General features: G+C 33.4%; 1 protein-coding gene and 1 long non-coding RNA gene across 17 annotated transcripts; both read right to left on the reverse strand.

Moving 5' to 3' along the window:
• Window positions 1-847: 847 nt before the first annotated feature.
• LOC145008474 (uncharacterized) lies at window positions 848-6080 on the reverse strand. Of its 5 annotated transcripts, none has more exons than XR_013663474.1 (8): window positions 5708-6080; window positions 5450-5626; window positions 4658-4705; window positions 4453-4527; window positions 3840-3993; window positions 3272-3434; window positions 1970-2041; window positions 848-1548 (listed from the first exon to the last, which is right to left on the reverse strand). It is a non-coding gene; the product is annotated as an uncharacterized LOC145008474 (long non-coding RNA). The 5 variants fall into 5 exon arrangements; XR_013663472.1 differs by having other exon boundaries at window positions 851-1548; window positions 1970-2038; window positions 4453-4524; window positions 5708-6070; XR_013663471.1 differs by having other exon boundaries at window positions 851-1548; window positions 1970-2038; window positions 5708-6070.
• Window positions 6081-9209: 3129 nt separating this feature from the next.
• LOC145012098 (uncharacterized) lies at window positions 9210-16191 on the reverse strand. Of its 12 annotated transcripts, none has more exons than XM_078970879.1 (3): window positions 14341-15879; window positions 11933-11993; window positions 9210-9543 (listed from the first exon to the last, which is right to left on the reverse strand). In XM_078970879.1, exon 1 carries the CDS (start codon window positions 15780-15782, stop codon window positions 14640-14642), a length of 1143 nt encoding a protein of 380 aa, XP_078827005.1. In that variant the 5' UTR covers window positions 15783-15879; the 3' UTR covers window positions 9210-9543; window positions 11933-11993; window positions 14341-14639. The 12 variants fall into 12 exon arrangements, 9 of the variants coding, with proteins under 9 accessions (XP_078827005.1, XP_078827008.1, XP_078827007.1 ...); XR_013664381.1 differs by lacking the exon at window positions 9210-9543 and adding an exon at window positions 15886-16177 and having other exon boundaries at window positions 11079-11993; window positions 14341-14731; XR_013664380.1 differs by lacking the exon at window positions 9210-9543 and adding an exon at window positions 15886-16176 and having other exon boundaries at window positions 11079-11993; window positions 14341-15067.
• Window positions 16192-16737: the final 546 nt, after the last annotated feature.

A 16737-nucleotide genomic window follows, 5' to 3' on the forward strand; every position in this document is an offset into this window, starting at 1 on the left:
AACAAACAACAATTTTGTCAAGATGTGATTAAGTACACTAAAATCCAACTGAGCCACCATAATATCATCTGGTTGGATTTTTCATATGTGTACCAATGTAAGATAAGATATATAACTAAAATAAACATGGGCATTATTAAAAAGAAAATTTAAAGTGTAATTCTACAACTGGTAACCAATATAAAACATGTTTAGATTTTCAATAAACAATGTCTTAATAGGAAGAAAAAAAAAAGGTAGAAGAAAATATCTTACTATGTTATAGTTGTCTAGATTTCCAAAGTACATTTTCTATGTAGGATAATGTCTAATAATATTAGATTTTCAAAGTAAAAAGTCTTAATAAGAAAAAGTTCAAAGGTAAAACTTTTGCAAAGTTCGTTGTCTCGATAAGCAAAATAAATACAAAATACAAGGTTTTAACTAGGTTAGATTTTGAATATAAAATGCTATATATGGTTAACCAAAATTAAACAAGTTTAGATTTTCAAAATACAAAGTCTTAATAATAATAAAAAAAAATTAAAGTTACAATGCCATAGAAGGTTATATACCTTAACTTGATTGAAAAAATAATAAATTACAATGTCTTAATAGGTTTGATTAAGAAAGTATAATGTTTCAATAGAAGGTTAATATACCTTAGCATCTAAATAGTTAATAGCACTCAGTTGCAACACACAGACCGACTTATAATTTTTTATTGTTACCGTATTAGACATTTTGCTACCGTATATTAATATTAAGTAATCAACAAAGTAGAGTTTGGTTTCTTACCTGCTATTGGTTTTTGATGTTTTAACATATTGTTGAATCGTATGAATAAGATCCCAATAAACATGTCATTAACAGATCTAGTTAAAATTGGTAAATTTCATCAAAATATAAAACCCTCTTTTTGCGAGTGTTCCACTCCCCTATAGAATATTCTCTGTTTTAAAGCATCTGGATCCATGACTCAGCCTTGACAATCCAAAAGGCTTGACCACTGTATAACATTATTTAATTTATTTTTCCATTAATTTTATTTATGAGCATACAAAAGGGCAACTTGCTTGGAAAAGCAACATACTATACATTTTTTTTCCAATATAGGCAATGTTCATTAGTTTTTACACATAGCAACATGCTTTTTTACCCATAATAGCAACGTACTTACATTTTTTTTATCCATAATAGCAGCATACTTGTACTTTTTATCAGTAATAGGAATGTTGTTTTATTTTTTTTACCCATAACAGCAACATACTTAAACTTCCTTTCTGATAAAAGCAATATACTTGGTTTTGTATCCATAATAGCAGCATTTATTACATATTGGCATATTGCTATTATTGGTAAAGAGATCTAACTATGTATTGTTTCCATAATGAGTAATGCTTTAGTTTTATCTATAAAATAATGTAAGTATGTTGCTATTATTGGTTACAAATTAAAATATAAAGTAAATAATGTTGCTATAAAAAAACTAAAAACAAAAGTGTGTTACTCTTCAACCCCCAAAAGATGCAGTTGTAGCTTCCCCCAGATCAGTGATAATTTATCACACTGCCAAAAATAAATGAAAATTTTGTCATGATAATGTAAAAATTATATAAGAGCAAAGCCTAACTATTTCTCTTCCTTCGATTTTGACCCGCTTTAAAGAACTATGTCAGAAGGCAATCTTTCACGCAGCAGGTAGCAAAACTTATGAAACAATTATCATAAAGTATTCTATTTTTAGAGAATCTTTTCAAAAAGTATTATTTTTTTAGAGATTCTTCTCTGGGATTAGGGTATACTTATGCTCCTTAAATGTATGGCAGATAATTTTTTATGACAAGTGTGATTTTGTTGAGGGTATATTATGACAAAAACAAGTATATCTTACTACTATAATACAGAATCCAATCAAACATACATTACAAAAAACCAAAATACTACTTTAAAGGAATAGGGCATTTCCATAAATAGTGAAGAGCCTTACTTGATCAACTTCAAACCTCTCTGTGGCATATTGAGTTGGATGAATTGTCACATTATCCTTGAGGTAAACCTTCTTGATGAGCCATAAAACAAATCAATAATAGGTAGAACATACAGATACAAGATATGTGCTTCTATATAAAGTCAATGTAAAGCAACATGAAATGATGACCAAGTGACAAATTACTATCTGTTAGTACTTATAATCTCTGTTTTTGTTTCAATAAATTTCAATTAGTGAAAAGAATAGCATACGAATGTTGATTACAGAACCACAATTACATAAATATATATATCTTAATAGGTTGGATTTTGAAAGTATAATATTATAAGTTGTTAGATTTTCAAAAAAAAAAATCTTAACGAAAGAAATTTGAATTACATTGTCCTAATAGAAAAAAAAAATTAAAACAATGTCTCAGTAAGTTCGATTTTAAAAATGGAAATTAATTAAAAGTATAACGTTATAACTTGAAGTATAATGCTTAATTAGTTATACTTTTTAGAGTATAATGTCCTAATAAGCAAAATAACGGAAAGTTCAATGCTATAAATAGGTAGACTTTTCAAAGTATGTCACAGTAAAAAAGAAAAAAGAAAAAAAGATGAAAGTGCAAGGCTATAATTGGGTAGGCATCTGAAAGTATAATGTTCTAATAAGAAAATAGCTAAAAGTACCATGCTATAATTGGGTAAAAATTTCGAAATACAAAATCTTAATTACAAAAAGTCAAAGTCCATTACTGTAATAGAAAGAAAAGTAAATTACACGAATAGTCCCTATGGTTTTGGGTAATTTTCACACTTGGTCCCTAACTTGTTTTTTTAACTCGGAAGGTCCCTACTGTTAGTTTTTGTTACATACTTGGTCCCTACAGTTTGTTTCTGTTACACGCTTGGTCCCTATCTTACCTAAAAAGATTATTATTTAAATAGGGGAAAATGGTGAGGTAGGTAAGATAAGATGAGGGGGTGGGGGTGGGGTTTGTTTATTTAAAGAAATTAGAAAATCAAGGGCAAAATAGTCTTTTTAGGTAAGAAAGGGACCAAGCGTGTAGCAAAAACAAACAGTAGGGACCTTCTAAGTTAAAAAATGAAGTTAGGGACCAAACATGCAAATTACCCTAAACCATAGGGACCATTCGTGTAATTTACTCTAGAAAGAAATGTAACTAGGATGCTAAAAAAAACAAATAAATGAAATTTTGTATATTAGACAAATCTTCTTTGAAGTCCTAAGAAATAACCTACACTTAAAGATAATATGAGACAAATATTCTTCAAAGTTTTGTATATTTGTTACCTTTAAGTAATGCATCATTAAACAGTCTTTTCTCTCAAGACCACCAGATGACTTCACTGCATTCTTACACCTAACTGAGAATCAATAAGCCTTGCTGATTGAAAAATACATAAATTTATTTGTATGTAGCAATATCATCAGGTTTTGGTGGATGAAAAGGGTCCTATAAAGCACCAATTCATATAGAAAATAGATCAGTAATCAGATGGCAGAAAGGTGTTCAAAACAATATTAGAATTTAAAAGTAGAATGTATTATTAAAACTAAAATATCTTAATAGGTTAGACTTTGAAAATACAATGCTACAGCTTGGAGAATAATGCTTGCAATTAATTATTGTTACAGAACCACTGATATTCGATAATGAAAATTGTTACTAATAGTAAAACAATGTTATCTATTTAAAGTATTAAGATATCCATACTTTCTCATACAGATCACCAGAAAGAAAGGGATGAAATCCATACTTTCTTAACATAATTCGCTTGGCTGAAAGGTAGAAATTGAATTTTTATAACAAAATTCTCATATATAATACTTTTGTTCACAAACAAGAATTGAATACTACCTCATCAGATATAAGAAAGTAAACACAAGCATCCTCTTTATATTGACCACTTGATTTTAACATTTCAATCCACCAAAGACCACATCTTGTGACATTTCCTTCCCTAATGTCCCAATTTGCTAAACATAATTCCCATATATAACCCCATCATTTCCTGAAGTTAATATATAAGCACAAGTTTTAGAAACAGAGGGGTATTTCGAGAAATACACAAACAGGGTTATAGACTCATATCTTTTGTAATCAGTAATAAGAAAAAAAAAAGATGAAAAAGTACAATGCTATAATTTGGTAGAATTTTCAAAGTACAATGTCTTAATAAGAAAAAGTTGAAAGTCCATTATTGTAATAGAAGAGATGAAACTAAGATGCTAAAAAGGACAAATAAATAAATGACACATTACATTGTGATTGAATAAACAAAAGGATTTGAAGTTATTTTTGAAAATGACACAGCCTTTAACCCAATCAATATGAGTTCTTGAAGGTTCTAGCATGAAAGAATCTTATCAAGTTGAAAATTTGGAACTATGTTAGTAAAAAATCAAGTTGAGAAGTTGCAAGGACAAATAAATAATTTTAAAATGATAAAAGTTAAACTCTTAGAACATACAGAGGGGTATAGTTTCTATAGGTGATGTCTCTATGCATCAGTAATAACCTGTTTTAACCACTCATTTGTCACCTACTTCAAAAAAAAAAAAAAAAAAAAAAAAAACATTTCTCAGAAACATCTAAAACTACATGCATAAACATTTTGATAAATACAACTCCTAATGAAAAAAGAAGAAGAAATTACAAGAAAGCCATGATCAAACCTTTTGATTCAAGCTAAATGCAACACTGGCTACTTTTTTTTCTTTCATCTACACATCACACAATGAGATTTAGAAACAGAGAACATCACACATATACAAAAGCATTTTAACCTAACAAAGACTTTGTGTTCTTTATTCTTGGAATCTCAGAAATAAGAAGACAGGCGATGACATAAACAGGCCCACAAAGAAATCACAACACCTCTTGGAAATATCCTCATTTGATTAATATTCAAGATACACGTCTATTTCTAACCAAATCTCTAATGGCTCAATAATTAAGTTCTTTAATATTTTAATTTGGCTTTTGATTATTTACTTATGTCTACACAATTCAATCCAATAACATTTTCACCCTCAAAACAAAGAAAAACAACTATTTATCTTAATTAAGACATTTCATCAAACACCTAAAGTGTAGACTAGAACGATCTACACCTAAACAATACTTTTTTGGGTTTCAACATTATTAAAATTTTACCGACATCACCACTTGCTTGACCAATCATCTTTACTTAATAGATGCTTTAGATTAGGCGATCTGACTCGGAAAAAAAAAAAAAAAAAAAAAAAAGATAAATGGAGGAGAAAGAGAAAGAAACCCAGTGAGGTTGTAGCGTTAATTAAGGCTTCAATTAAGTAAAATCATGTCATTAATTTACCTTTGTTATAGTTCAAGTGGATCCTTGGGTATAGTGTTTGATCCTTTTAGTGACGATGACGCAATTCTTAGAAGGAAAAAAAAAAAAAAAAAAAACAAACAGAAGTCGTTGTTGAAAAGATACACGCTACCTAGAAATTAGAGGAGAAAAATATGCACTTTTTTTCTTGATCGATGATGACGGTGAACCAAACTGACATCGGAACCCGACGTCATACTACAACCTCAAAGCATAAAGGTACAATCCAATATCTCGATGAACCCAGTGATGAAGGGAGGGCTGAAGAACCTTGGCCTAATTGAAAATACTTAACAAGAACAACAACGAAATCAATAATACGCAATAACAAAAGAAATAATGCACAGAAATAAAAAATCAAGAACGTTACCTTAGAGATGAAGAGGGGAACGCAGAGGACTGTTGAACGTCGGAGAATGAAAGAAGGAGGAAACAGTGGTATCGATAGAAGAAAAAGAGAAGAAAGATGGTGCCTCAAAATAAAACCCTCTACTGCTTCTTCTTCTTCTTCTTGAAAGGTGTTTGGAGAGCAGCGGGAAGAATGAAGAAGGTTATATAAAGCGCCAATACACCGACCCAACACTTTTGACTTCTCACTTCCAATCAACGGTTATTTTTTAATCCCTTACCAAAATTAACACCTTCCTTCCTAAATTACGATAAACTTTTGATTTTTACCTTTTTATCACAAGTTTTTATCTTTTAAATCGAAACTGGTCCTTACTAGTCCATACTTTTTTTTTTACAATTTCTTTATAGATATTTTTTTAAACATCGCTTTTTTTTAGATAATTATCTTCTAACAAAATTCTTTTATACAAAATCATTTATAAAATTAGTTTCTTACAAATATTTTTTTAATTCATTTTCTATATTTTACAAAAATCATTTCTTTTACATCTTTTTTTATCAAATCATTTTTACAAAATTAGTATTCTTTAGAGAATTATTTTTTATAAAGATTTTTATCTTCGTTTTTATGCATGCATTCTAAGATTTTCTTATATTTAAGAATTATGTTTTTGTTAGAATTCATTTCCTATTTTTTACACATTCATTTTCATGCATCTATAGTTGTAAAAGCATGTAATGGTTATGTTTTTTCTTTTTCTTACATATTTGTTTTCTTTTAAATCAAAATCGTACCTTAAGGAGTGCACTTTAATGTACAACTGAATGTAATCCTACCGTAAATTACGGTATGCTTATTGTACATATGTAACACCCGTTTTCCAACTTGAATAGTTAAAGAATTAAAGATGTCAAAAATAAGGTTTTGGAGAAAAACCTTATGCCACGACGTGGTAGGTTGCTAAAAATAACGTGGCCATAACACTTTAATAAATAATGCGTCTCGCTGGTTAGCACAACATGGCGAGATGGTGACCATGACATGGTTGTTGTTACAGCCCAAGCCCAAGATCCTAGGGTTTCTCCAGTATTTAAAAGCATTAACTCTTGGATTAGGTCATTCTCTTCGGCCTCCATCCTCTAAATTCGAAACCCTAGCCCTATGCTTGATTATTGAGCTTGTTCCCTAGGTTTTGAGCTTGTCTTCTTGGTTTTTGTAAAGCTCGAGAAAGAAGGGACTTCATCTTGGTGCAAGGAAACAAAGAGATAGCTTAGATCCATCATCTTCTCCAGAACAACAAAATGCAATAGTAATACCATTTAGGACCCACACATTATGGGCCAACTGTTTTTTTATAAGTTTTAGTTTTTGAAATGAAATACACCAGGAGTCAATGAGAGATCCCCACTCTTCCACATCCATTGTTTTGAAGGTGGACTACAAAGAAGCTCTAAATATTCTTTTGGTTTTAGTTTCACTCATGTGATCCCCCCTCCATTGTTTTGAAGGTGGACTACAAAGAAGCTCTAAATATTCTTTTGGTTTTAGTTTCACTCATGTGATCCCCCCATTTGGGGCTAAATGCAAGTCCAGGTCACAAAAAAAAGTACATGAATGAAACACAACTTCATCTTTTCGAACACTAAAAGATCACAACACCTCGTTTGATTAAGTTTCAAGCATTTGACCTCATGCCCCTAATTTTCAAAATTCGATCTCTAAAATTCTACAGTAAGAAAACTACAAACACAAGTCCAAAGATATTTGTAGCAATGACAATCAAAAACCATTTCAAAAATATGCAGATTATACAGTACTTGGATGACAGGCAACACACCAAATTCATCCTAACTTAACTAAACAGAAACACACAACTTTATATGTAATTTTTAGATAGAACCAACATACACTTCTATTTCAAATTGAGTTCATCATCAGATGTATATTTCATCTCAGGAACATCCACAAGCTTTACTTCTGAAACGTGAATATTATACATCAACATCGGTTTAAATGCAAGAAATAACAATCTACTTTCATTTTTTTGTTATAGCATTGTACTTGGAAAACTATACCCAGCTAGAGCAATGTCATCAACATGCAAAGCATTTTTCACTGTTAAGATTGGATAGATTTTTGAAAGTACGATGTCTTAATAAGAAAGATTAAAAGTGCATACAATTTGCAGAATGCAATGCCCTTATGATAAAAAGTAAGAATTACAATGTTGTAACAGGAAAAAAAAATGAAAGTGTTCCATGTGTTGGACAAGATTTCATACCCCATCATCTAGATGAAGATAATAACTTTTGAAATATCACGAGGAAAAAATTGTAATCTACTTTATAAATAATAGTGGCATGTATCCCGACAATAACTAAGATGAAAGTCGTAGAACAATTAAGTAAACAATGTATCATGCAAAGGCGTACATTTAGATTATCATCACCCTCATAGAACAAAAATGACCTGTCAAGTCCTTATGTTAAAAACAAAAATAAATTACTTCAATACAAAAACAACTTTTTAAATAATTTGAAATGTATGGTCATTTGCATACCATATCTTTCTCGGTCAAACCCTTCCTTTCTCTAATTTCATAAACCTAAACTTTGCAACATGAAATTGCAATAAATATAATATGTGGGTGATAGACGTTGGAGGGTGAAATATATTGGGGTTGGAAAACTCTTCTATTAAACACTAAAATAGAATTACAATAGGAGGAGCAACTCTCACACTCAACTATTAAAAAAAATCTCACTCTAAGTGTTATACTGTCTATTTCTCTGTGTTTGACATGCTTCACAAATGCAGATGAAGCCTCTATTTATACCCATGACAACCACCATTTGTGCAACATTCATTAATTGTGTTCATTATAGGGTAGGAAGAAAAACGTGTCATTGTAGGTTTCATTTTGTCAACAAAGATGGCTATTGTAGCTTTGGAGGCTTTGGAGGCTGGAACACAACAAATCTCCCCCTTTAGTCTCCGTCTAACAATTTGTTGGGTTATGAGCAAAACATCAATCATATGGTGCACATGCAAAACCTAAAGATTTGGATCTAGGTTTTTCTAATTGTACATGCAATAATCATCCAAAGCTTACAAACCCTAGATCTAACATATCAAAATTGAAATCAACATAAATAAACTAGTAAGAATGTTACCTTTGATTATAGCTTGATGATCTTGAGCTTATGAGAACGTAGAACCTCAAATGTGATGCCTCTAATGGATCACAAACACCAAAGCAATTGGAGAATCTTAGAGAGAGAGGGGAGAGGTAATTTCCGGCTCTTAAATCCTTCTAGGGTTGTGGTAGCCGTAAAAGTGAAGCCAATGGGTCCTTTATATAGGTGAGCTGCTAAGGTTTCAGTCAAAACCCTAATTAGCCTGATCAGGCCTTAAGCAGTCCACATGATCCTTCCAGAAGGCCTCCTATTGACGATTGCTATGTAGGCTTCCCCATAGAATTCGTCCATCCCTTATTTAGGGTTCCTCGGACCATATTGCAACTATCACATAATTATAATATCATTCCCCTTAATTTAATTAATCTCTTTTGACCATAAAATTATTTCTAAATTAAAAACTGACCAATATTAATTATGTAACATCCTAATTTTTCAGACCAAAAATTTCATTTTTGATATAACGTTTTATAAAACATTTATAAGAAAACATCATCGAGTCTTATCATTTCAAAAACCACAATCACATGTCTCAAACCATATCATAAAAACAGTAATAATGTTAGAGTACTATCCTAAGAATATCATAATGCGTAAATCTTGTGTGTATGACGCGCTGCTATCGTACCAGCTCCTTCCTATTAGATGAAGAGGTACCTGAAAACAAAAATGAAAACTATAAGCACGAAGCTTAGTGTGTTCCCCTATCATACCACATACCATAAACATATAATGCCTATCCCTCGGTATCTTTCAACCGGTATCTGACATGCATAACTGGAAGCTGGGCTTCGCTTCGGTATCTTTCAACCGGTAATCGAGAGCTGATGTAATGTATACGTCCAGTTATTGTGTTTAAAATGAATAAAATTATATGTTTTTTAGTGTTGATTTCTAACAATATAGTTTTTACGAGATTTTAAGTAAAACTACGTTTAGAAACATTCGGAAAGTATTGGAAGTCTTATGAGATTCCAATCATAAGTCAATTATTGAAATCAACAAAAAAATAAATGTAGCACCTGGTTCCTGGTATGTATTTTAATTTAAGTATTTTTGCATTTTTAGTTGGGACTCGGCGAGTTGTAGGGCCGACTCGCCGAGTAGAGACGAGATATTGAGCACGTTTAAGTTAGCAACCCGGCGAGTCCATATCCTGGACTCGGCGAGTCCGCTGGAAGAAACCCTAGATCCACGGGTTTTACACCCTATTTAAACCATGTTATGAGCCCCAAACTCCCCTCCTTCACCCTGATAGCATCATTTAGCAAACCCTAACCATTCCTTGAGCATTTTGAGCATTTCTTGTGTGAATCTTGAAGTTTTGAAGAGAAGAAGGAAGCTAGATCCGAGGGAGTAGAAGGAGATCCAAGATCTTGCACCCACTATAGAGTTTATTGAGGTAATAATATGATTCCTTATGTTTCTATGATTGATTCTCCATTATAAGCACATTTAGGCCATTTTATCCATTTCTTATCTTGTTTATAGTAGAGAGATCACATTGGGTTGATTATCCTTCGGATCTAGCCATGTTTCACTCCCAAAAACGTAGATCTAACACCTTTATGGAGCCATTTTGCATGAAAGCCCTAGATCTACTCTTTTAAGTGTCTTTTGAGCCTTTAAATCCCTTTTCGTGCATATGTACACGTAAAGTTGGAAACATTACGTGGTAAACAAGCCTTAAGAACCCAGATCTATAAATTGTATGCAGTAGTTTTGATTAGAATCAATTATATAGAAGTTGCATGCAACCGACTCGGCGAGTCGTTCTTTAGACTCGGCGAGTCGGGTCGCGAGTCCTAGAGTTTTCCCCCTTCTATGTATTATGCCGAGTGGAACCAGTGAGTTTTAGGTGGACTCAGTGATTCGGATATCAGACTCATTCATGGAGGGACTCGGCGAGTCAATGCCCTAACTCGGCGAGTCCAAGGCAATTTTCATATCTCAAGAACAGACTCGCCGAGTTGTTCGTACACTAAATTTATTTATAATAAAATAATAATTTTTATACGTTTAAGTAATATTTATTTCTTATAATTTAGGTTCTCGTGGGGGAGTTATCTATGGAGTAAAACATACCCTAAATTGTCGGGTATGTTTAAGAAATTTGAGGATTATATGTCCAACCATCCAACAAAAGCGATTGTGTACACACTATCGGGTTTTGTTATTCCGTTGAAGGTATATTTAACTAATTAAAAAAATATATTTAATAATTTATCGGTTTTTATTTTATTTTTAAAATTTTAGTTATTGCTAACTCTTATAAATTAACGTGTATTTATTACAAGATATGGATATGGGAGATGTTTCCAACAATCCGGGGAAATGGTGTGATACGACGAAATTATTTATATATGCGTATATTGCGATGATTTCATATTAGGAGGTTAACTTCCGCAAAAGTCTGTGATCTTTTCAATGTTGATCAGGACGAGGCGCATCAACCAAAAAGAAAGATGATTGCCTCAGATACCGAGGCCTCTACTCCACATTATCTGTCATATATTTATAGTCTGAATTGTGAATCGTCTGAAGTCCCTTATTCTGTACGCTACAACTTTAGAAATGATGTAAGTAACTTTGTAAAAGCATAATTTAGTATAATAAGAATTTTCAAGTGTTATTAATATATGAAAAAATTTATGTAGGGGGCATCTTCGTCAAAAACAAGCTGTGGAAACAGCCAATCTTTCAAGTCTACCGAGCGAACTCATACGGTGGAAATTACCAAAAAGACCGCGCGAGAAATAATGGCAAGACTTGAATCTTTGGAGGAAGAAATTCAAGGAATGAAAAATAAAAGGTGGTACTCGAGACGGTATCTTTAAGGACGCTTTTGAGGTATTATTTCTCGCGCGGTCTTTTTGCATCTTTATTGCATCCCCCTAACAGATTCTCAGATGTCAGAAGTTTACGTGTTAAAAAAATATATCATGGAAATAGAGGATTATATAATAAAAAGTACATATTTGTCAACACCGAGAAACCAAGTTTCATAGTGATGTTTTTCTGGTTTCCATTTACGGATTATCCGTACTTGTATCGGATCTTCGACACACGCATACTTCAGTTTTGAAATGAATGTCATGCTTTGATGGCTGTGTCAAAAAAAAAAAACAATCAGTGGTTACATAGAATAATATATGAATTTGAATTTATAGTAAGAAGAGTAGTTTTGTATGAAAATATCAAATGAAAGAAGAAGCATAGATAAGAACAAAGTTGTTAGCACAAACAGATAGAAACCCTTTTTATATCAACTTTGGATAATAAATCCTTATACACAACATTTTTCGTTACATTATATGGGGTGGCTTCATTATTGTTTATTACAACTTTGATTGAGTTAGGGGATGTAGCCCTAGATAAGGCAACATAAAGCTGACCATGAGCAAAAACTGGTTGGGAAAGGTAGAATCCTATTTTCTGTAGTGATTGTCCCTAGCTTTTGTTTATTGTCATTGCATAACAGGCTTTTAATGGGAACTATTTTCAGGAGAAGGAAATTGTAGATTTGGTGGGTTATGGATGAACTTAATTCGAGGTATGTACACCCATTTGCCAGCACATGTTCCAGTGATTATGGTTCCAGTGATTATGATTGGAGCTTCATCCGAGACAATGATGGAGGTTTGCCTCAGTAGTTGTCCGAGGCAGGTTCTTTTTTTGATATCACATGCTGTTTTTTCTGATAAGTCAATTGGTATTCTGAATCTTGAGTGTGTCGTTCTTCCTGAGGGAAGAAGAATGATGCTATCCCGGAAGTAGCTACTGCAAGAACAAATTTTCCAATGGATCTAAAGTATGCGATTATAAATGTCCAGAGGAACGTCTTTCCAGTGTCGCCATGTCCATACACGAAAAGAAGATGTTGTTTGTTTCTTTCAGATGTGATAACAGCCTGGTAGATTGCTGACTGTTCAACATTTAGTTGTGGTAACATCTGCAGGTGTTGTATTTTTAGTGATTCTCTATCGTATGTGGTTTATTCTATGAGGAGACGGTTGTGCAGTGTATCTACCATGGAAGTTGATGGCATCTGTAGGTTGAAATCAACTAAAGATTTGGATGGTGTGGAGGATTAAAGTGTGTTTTCCAAATCTAAAAGCAGCTGTTGTTGGATGATGTTGTCGTCTGTGCTGAAGTGTTTCTCTGGAAAATCAAATTGCATCTTATGAATATAGTCGTCACTCATCTTTTGTGATGCAAGCTGCCATAACAGATGTGGATCAGTAACCTCACAAAACAGCAATAAATGACAAAAAAGGGAACGCAGCTGAGAAGATGTTGCCCATGCAGATGCTTCTATAAAAGAAGTCATCCATTCAACATCGTTGCCTACTAAGCCCAAAGCATTACATGCACTCCGAAAGTTTGGATGTAGTTGACTAGATATTGTACGGACATCTTCATAACAGGTGCAACCTTTTTGATGGCACAATAACATCCGCAGAAAGAATAATTCTCCGGAAGATGGATGTACAAATAGAAGCCTTCCAACAGCCTTAGAAGACTCATATGCCCTAGGTGACCATTCTTTTGAGTCACTGTCCCACTTGTATTTACTTGGGTATTCTATATAAGTAAGTGTACGACCTTGAGTCACTGTCCCACTTGTATTTACTCGTGCTTCCTTTAAAGATGACATGCTGCATATATGGAAGATGCACAGGAAGTCTATGTACTGATGGGTGACGGAGATGGATTTTGAAATTGAGAATCCGCCATGCTGCTTCGTGGGGACAGATGTAACGGTCATCCAGAAAGTTTTGAACCTTGTTGATTGGCTGTGTTGGGATGTTTGGAGATGTGTTATCATTAGATTCGGTTCTTTGGATGTGAAATCTAACTCTTTCAACACCTTTTGATATGTACTTGAAAAGGTACTTGATCAGCACATTCCAACCGCAATATTTAACATTTATGTGGGTTTGAAATCTACAACACAACCTTTTGTTGTAGGGAACGACATATCCGTTGTCGACTACAATACTGTTTGGCATAGTGTGACATGCATGTGGATTCCTTCTATAGTGTGCATATCCTTGTTTGTCGAATACTGTCAAATCTTGGAATGGTTTTGGGAATTTTTTGCTACATTTTTCTTGTTTCATACATGGAGCATTTTTGTTTAATAAACCACAGGGCCCATGCAACATAGAAGTTGTGACAATCTCGTACAGTAGCGGTTATGATATTAGATCAGGTAGATCCGCACTTATGTATTTGTCGACATCAGATGGTTGTTTGATTTTTTCGGAAGGTGCGATCCATAACAATGTGTGGCAGTGTGGGAGACCCCTTTTTTGGAATTCTATTGTGTAGAGGTCCGTAATTGTATGTGAAAGCAGTTAGAGGAGGGGTTAATGAAGTCAAATTATGATAAAACTATCAAGACAGAAATAAATAAATGCAAGCATATGAAGTAGAAAGTTGTTTACATACATGCTTCAATAGAGCCGAAGGTTTTATCATCTTTAATAAACTTGATGAATGCACCCACCTTGATCTGGAAAACTCTGACGATTATGTCAGCTCTGCTATGCACATCATGTTGATGATGCGAACCCATATAGCGGTTGATTTCTGGCCACTTTACATTACATGTAAATGTAACAAAAAACTGTGGATTGCCATAGACTTTACATATGGCAATGGCGTCCTGGTAGTGTGTGTACATATAACGGGGACCGCCTATAAAGGATGTAGGCAGGTATATTCGTTTACATACAGTATGACTGTCTCTATCGCCTTTCTGAAAGCGCGTCATATAGACCACTGATGTAGTTTGTATGGAGCTCTTCCTGATGATGCAGTATGTAATCAAGGCGTCCCTCTTCAATGCAAGTGTAAGAGTCAACTAAATATTGTTGGAAAAGACGACCAGAATCTAGAATGTGAGAATGAATATGATGGCGTGCGTGAATCTGGTAGGTGTAATACATATTAACCGTAAGATTTTTCGGAGAAGAACCTGTTGTGTTTCGAAGTTTCAGCCGGGGGGACCAACCTTCTTCTCCATAAGGAAAAAGAATGGGGTACTGTAGATGCATATAATTGGGATGGAGTTTGCTAACACGGTGCGGACGGCCAGATTTGGATTGTAGAATAATGACATATGTTGCACCAGCATTCTGATCTACGATGATTATACCACCAAGAGTACCGAGAGCTGGGGGAACGTAACAACGATCAGGAACACTGTTATACAGACGAACCAAGTATGTATCCAAGCCCATATCCTCTGCGATTTTTTTTGTTGTTTTAAATGTCCAAACATATTCATTATGGACTGTGAGACATTGTATAAGCAGTTGTTTAATGGAAGGGTCAAGGGTTTTCTTCTCAGGGGTAGTGAATGCATTTATTTTGTTATGGATTTCATTTTCGGTATCATGTATGTAAAGTTGTAGGAATCTTGGTGCATCATCGTTATCTGGGTAAATAGACCCAATTGTATGGAAAATATGACCTGATAATTTGAAAACATAAGGACCGCGACCTTTATTAACCTCCTTATCTACGGTTGCTCCGAAGGAGGTCAATGAAAACATACTATTATATGCCCTAATGTCAGCCATGAAGGAAACATTTGTATACAGAGCACGAATTTCAGGCGGTGGAATGAGAACATAAGGCAGAACAACACTACTGGACATACAACATCGGGTATATTGGGGATGAGCAACTGTCGACTGAGCAAGATTTCTTTCAGCAAACCAAAAAAGCGCTCCACAGAAATCGCAAATGTAGATACAATCTCCACAATCATAGAACGCAGTCATAGGTGAGACGGTAATAAGGCAGAGACGGCGGGAAGAATATCTGAACCCGTCAAGCGAGGTAGACGAAGAAGATGGAATGGAAGCATGTTTACGTTTAGGCATAGGGAAAACGAAAAACGGAAGTACAGGAGGGCAAACACAGACAATATAATAATATAACAAAAATTAAAAGCAATAAAGCAAAGAAAATAAAAGGGGGTGAGACCTGGAGAAGAAGAAAGCGGAGCCGGCGAAGACGATCGGTGACCAACAACAGGAATGGAAAACTAAAAAAAGAACACGTAAAAGCGCATAAACGGTGGACCAATAAGGTGGAGACAAATGAGGAGGAGAAGAGGGAAAGCAATCCACAAAGAAACAGCTGGGAAAATAAAATGGGTGCGGACAAGAATACCCCTGCATTCTACAAACGGTTGCTGTAAAATAAGGAAAAGGAAAGCGATGAGGGGAATTCGTCCAATGAAGAGTAAGCAAAGAAAATTTGGTCCAATTAAGAGTAAATACTGTTAAATTGGGAACATTATTTTTATATAATTATATAATAGTATGTTGAAAAGAGTAGTCAACTCTCACGAAACAGTAGTCAACTCTGAAGAAAAAGTAATCAAATTTAACAAAACAGTAGTCAAATAAAAAAAAATAGTCAAATTAACAACAAAGTAGTCAAGTTTACCGAAAAAATAATCAAATTCAAACCAAATAATTGTTAAAATTTAAACAAAATAGTTGTTAAAGTTATTATATAGACACTCTTTTTTATTCTATGTATTTAAATAAAATAAAATAAATTAAATTAAATTAAAAAAAATACCAAAACGTAGTTTTTTGAAATAATAGTAGATAAAACCCCCAAAATAATAGATAAAAAACAATATTTTTTGGACAAAACAATAGATAAACCCCCTAAAATAGTAGATAAAAAAAACTCGTAGATTTTTTCTCCAAAATCGTAGCCTACGGTTTGGGAAACAGTACTTATTAGAGAGAAAACCGTAAGTTATATATTACCTACGGTTTTGTATGTGAAAAATGATTTTTTTTTTTTTTTATAGAAAAC

Source organism: Lactuca saligna, chromosome 8, assembly GCF_052625555.1.
Source record: "Lactuca saligna cultivar CGN05327 chromosome 8, ASM5262555v1, whole genome shotgun sequence".
In the NCBI taxonomy this organism is placed as follows: domain Eukaryota; kingdom Viridiplantae; phylum Streptophyta; class Magnoliopsida; order Asterales; family Asteraceae; genus Lactuca; species Lactuca saligna.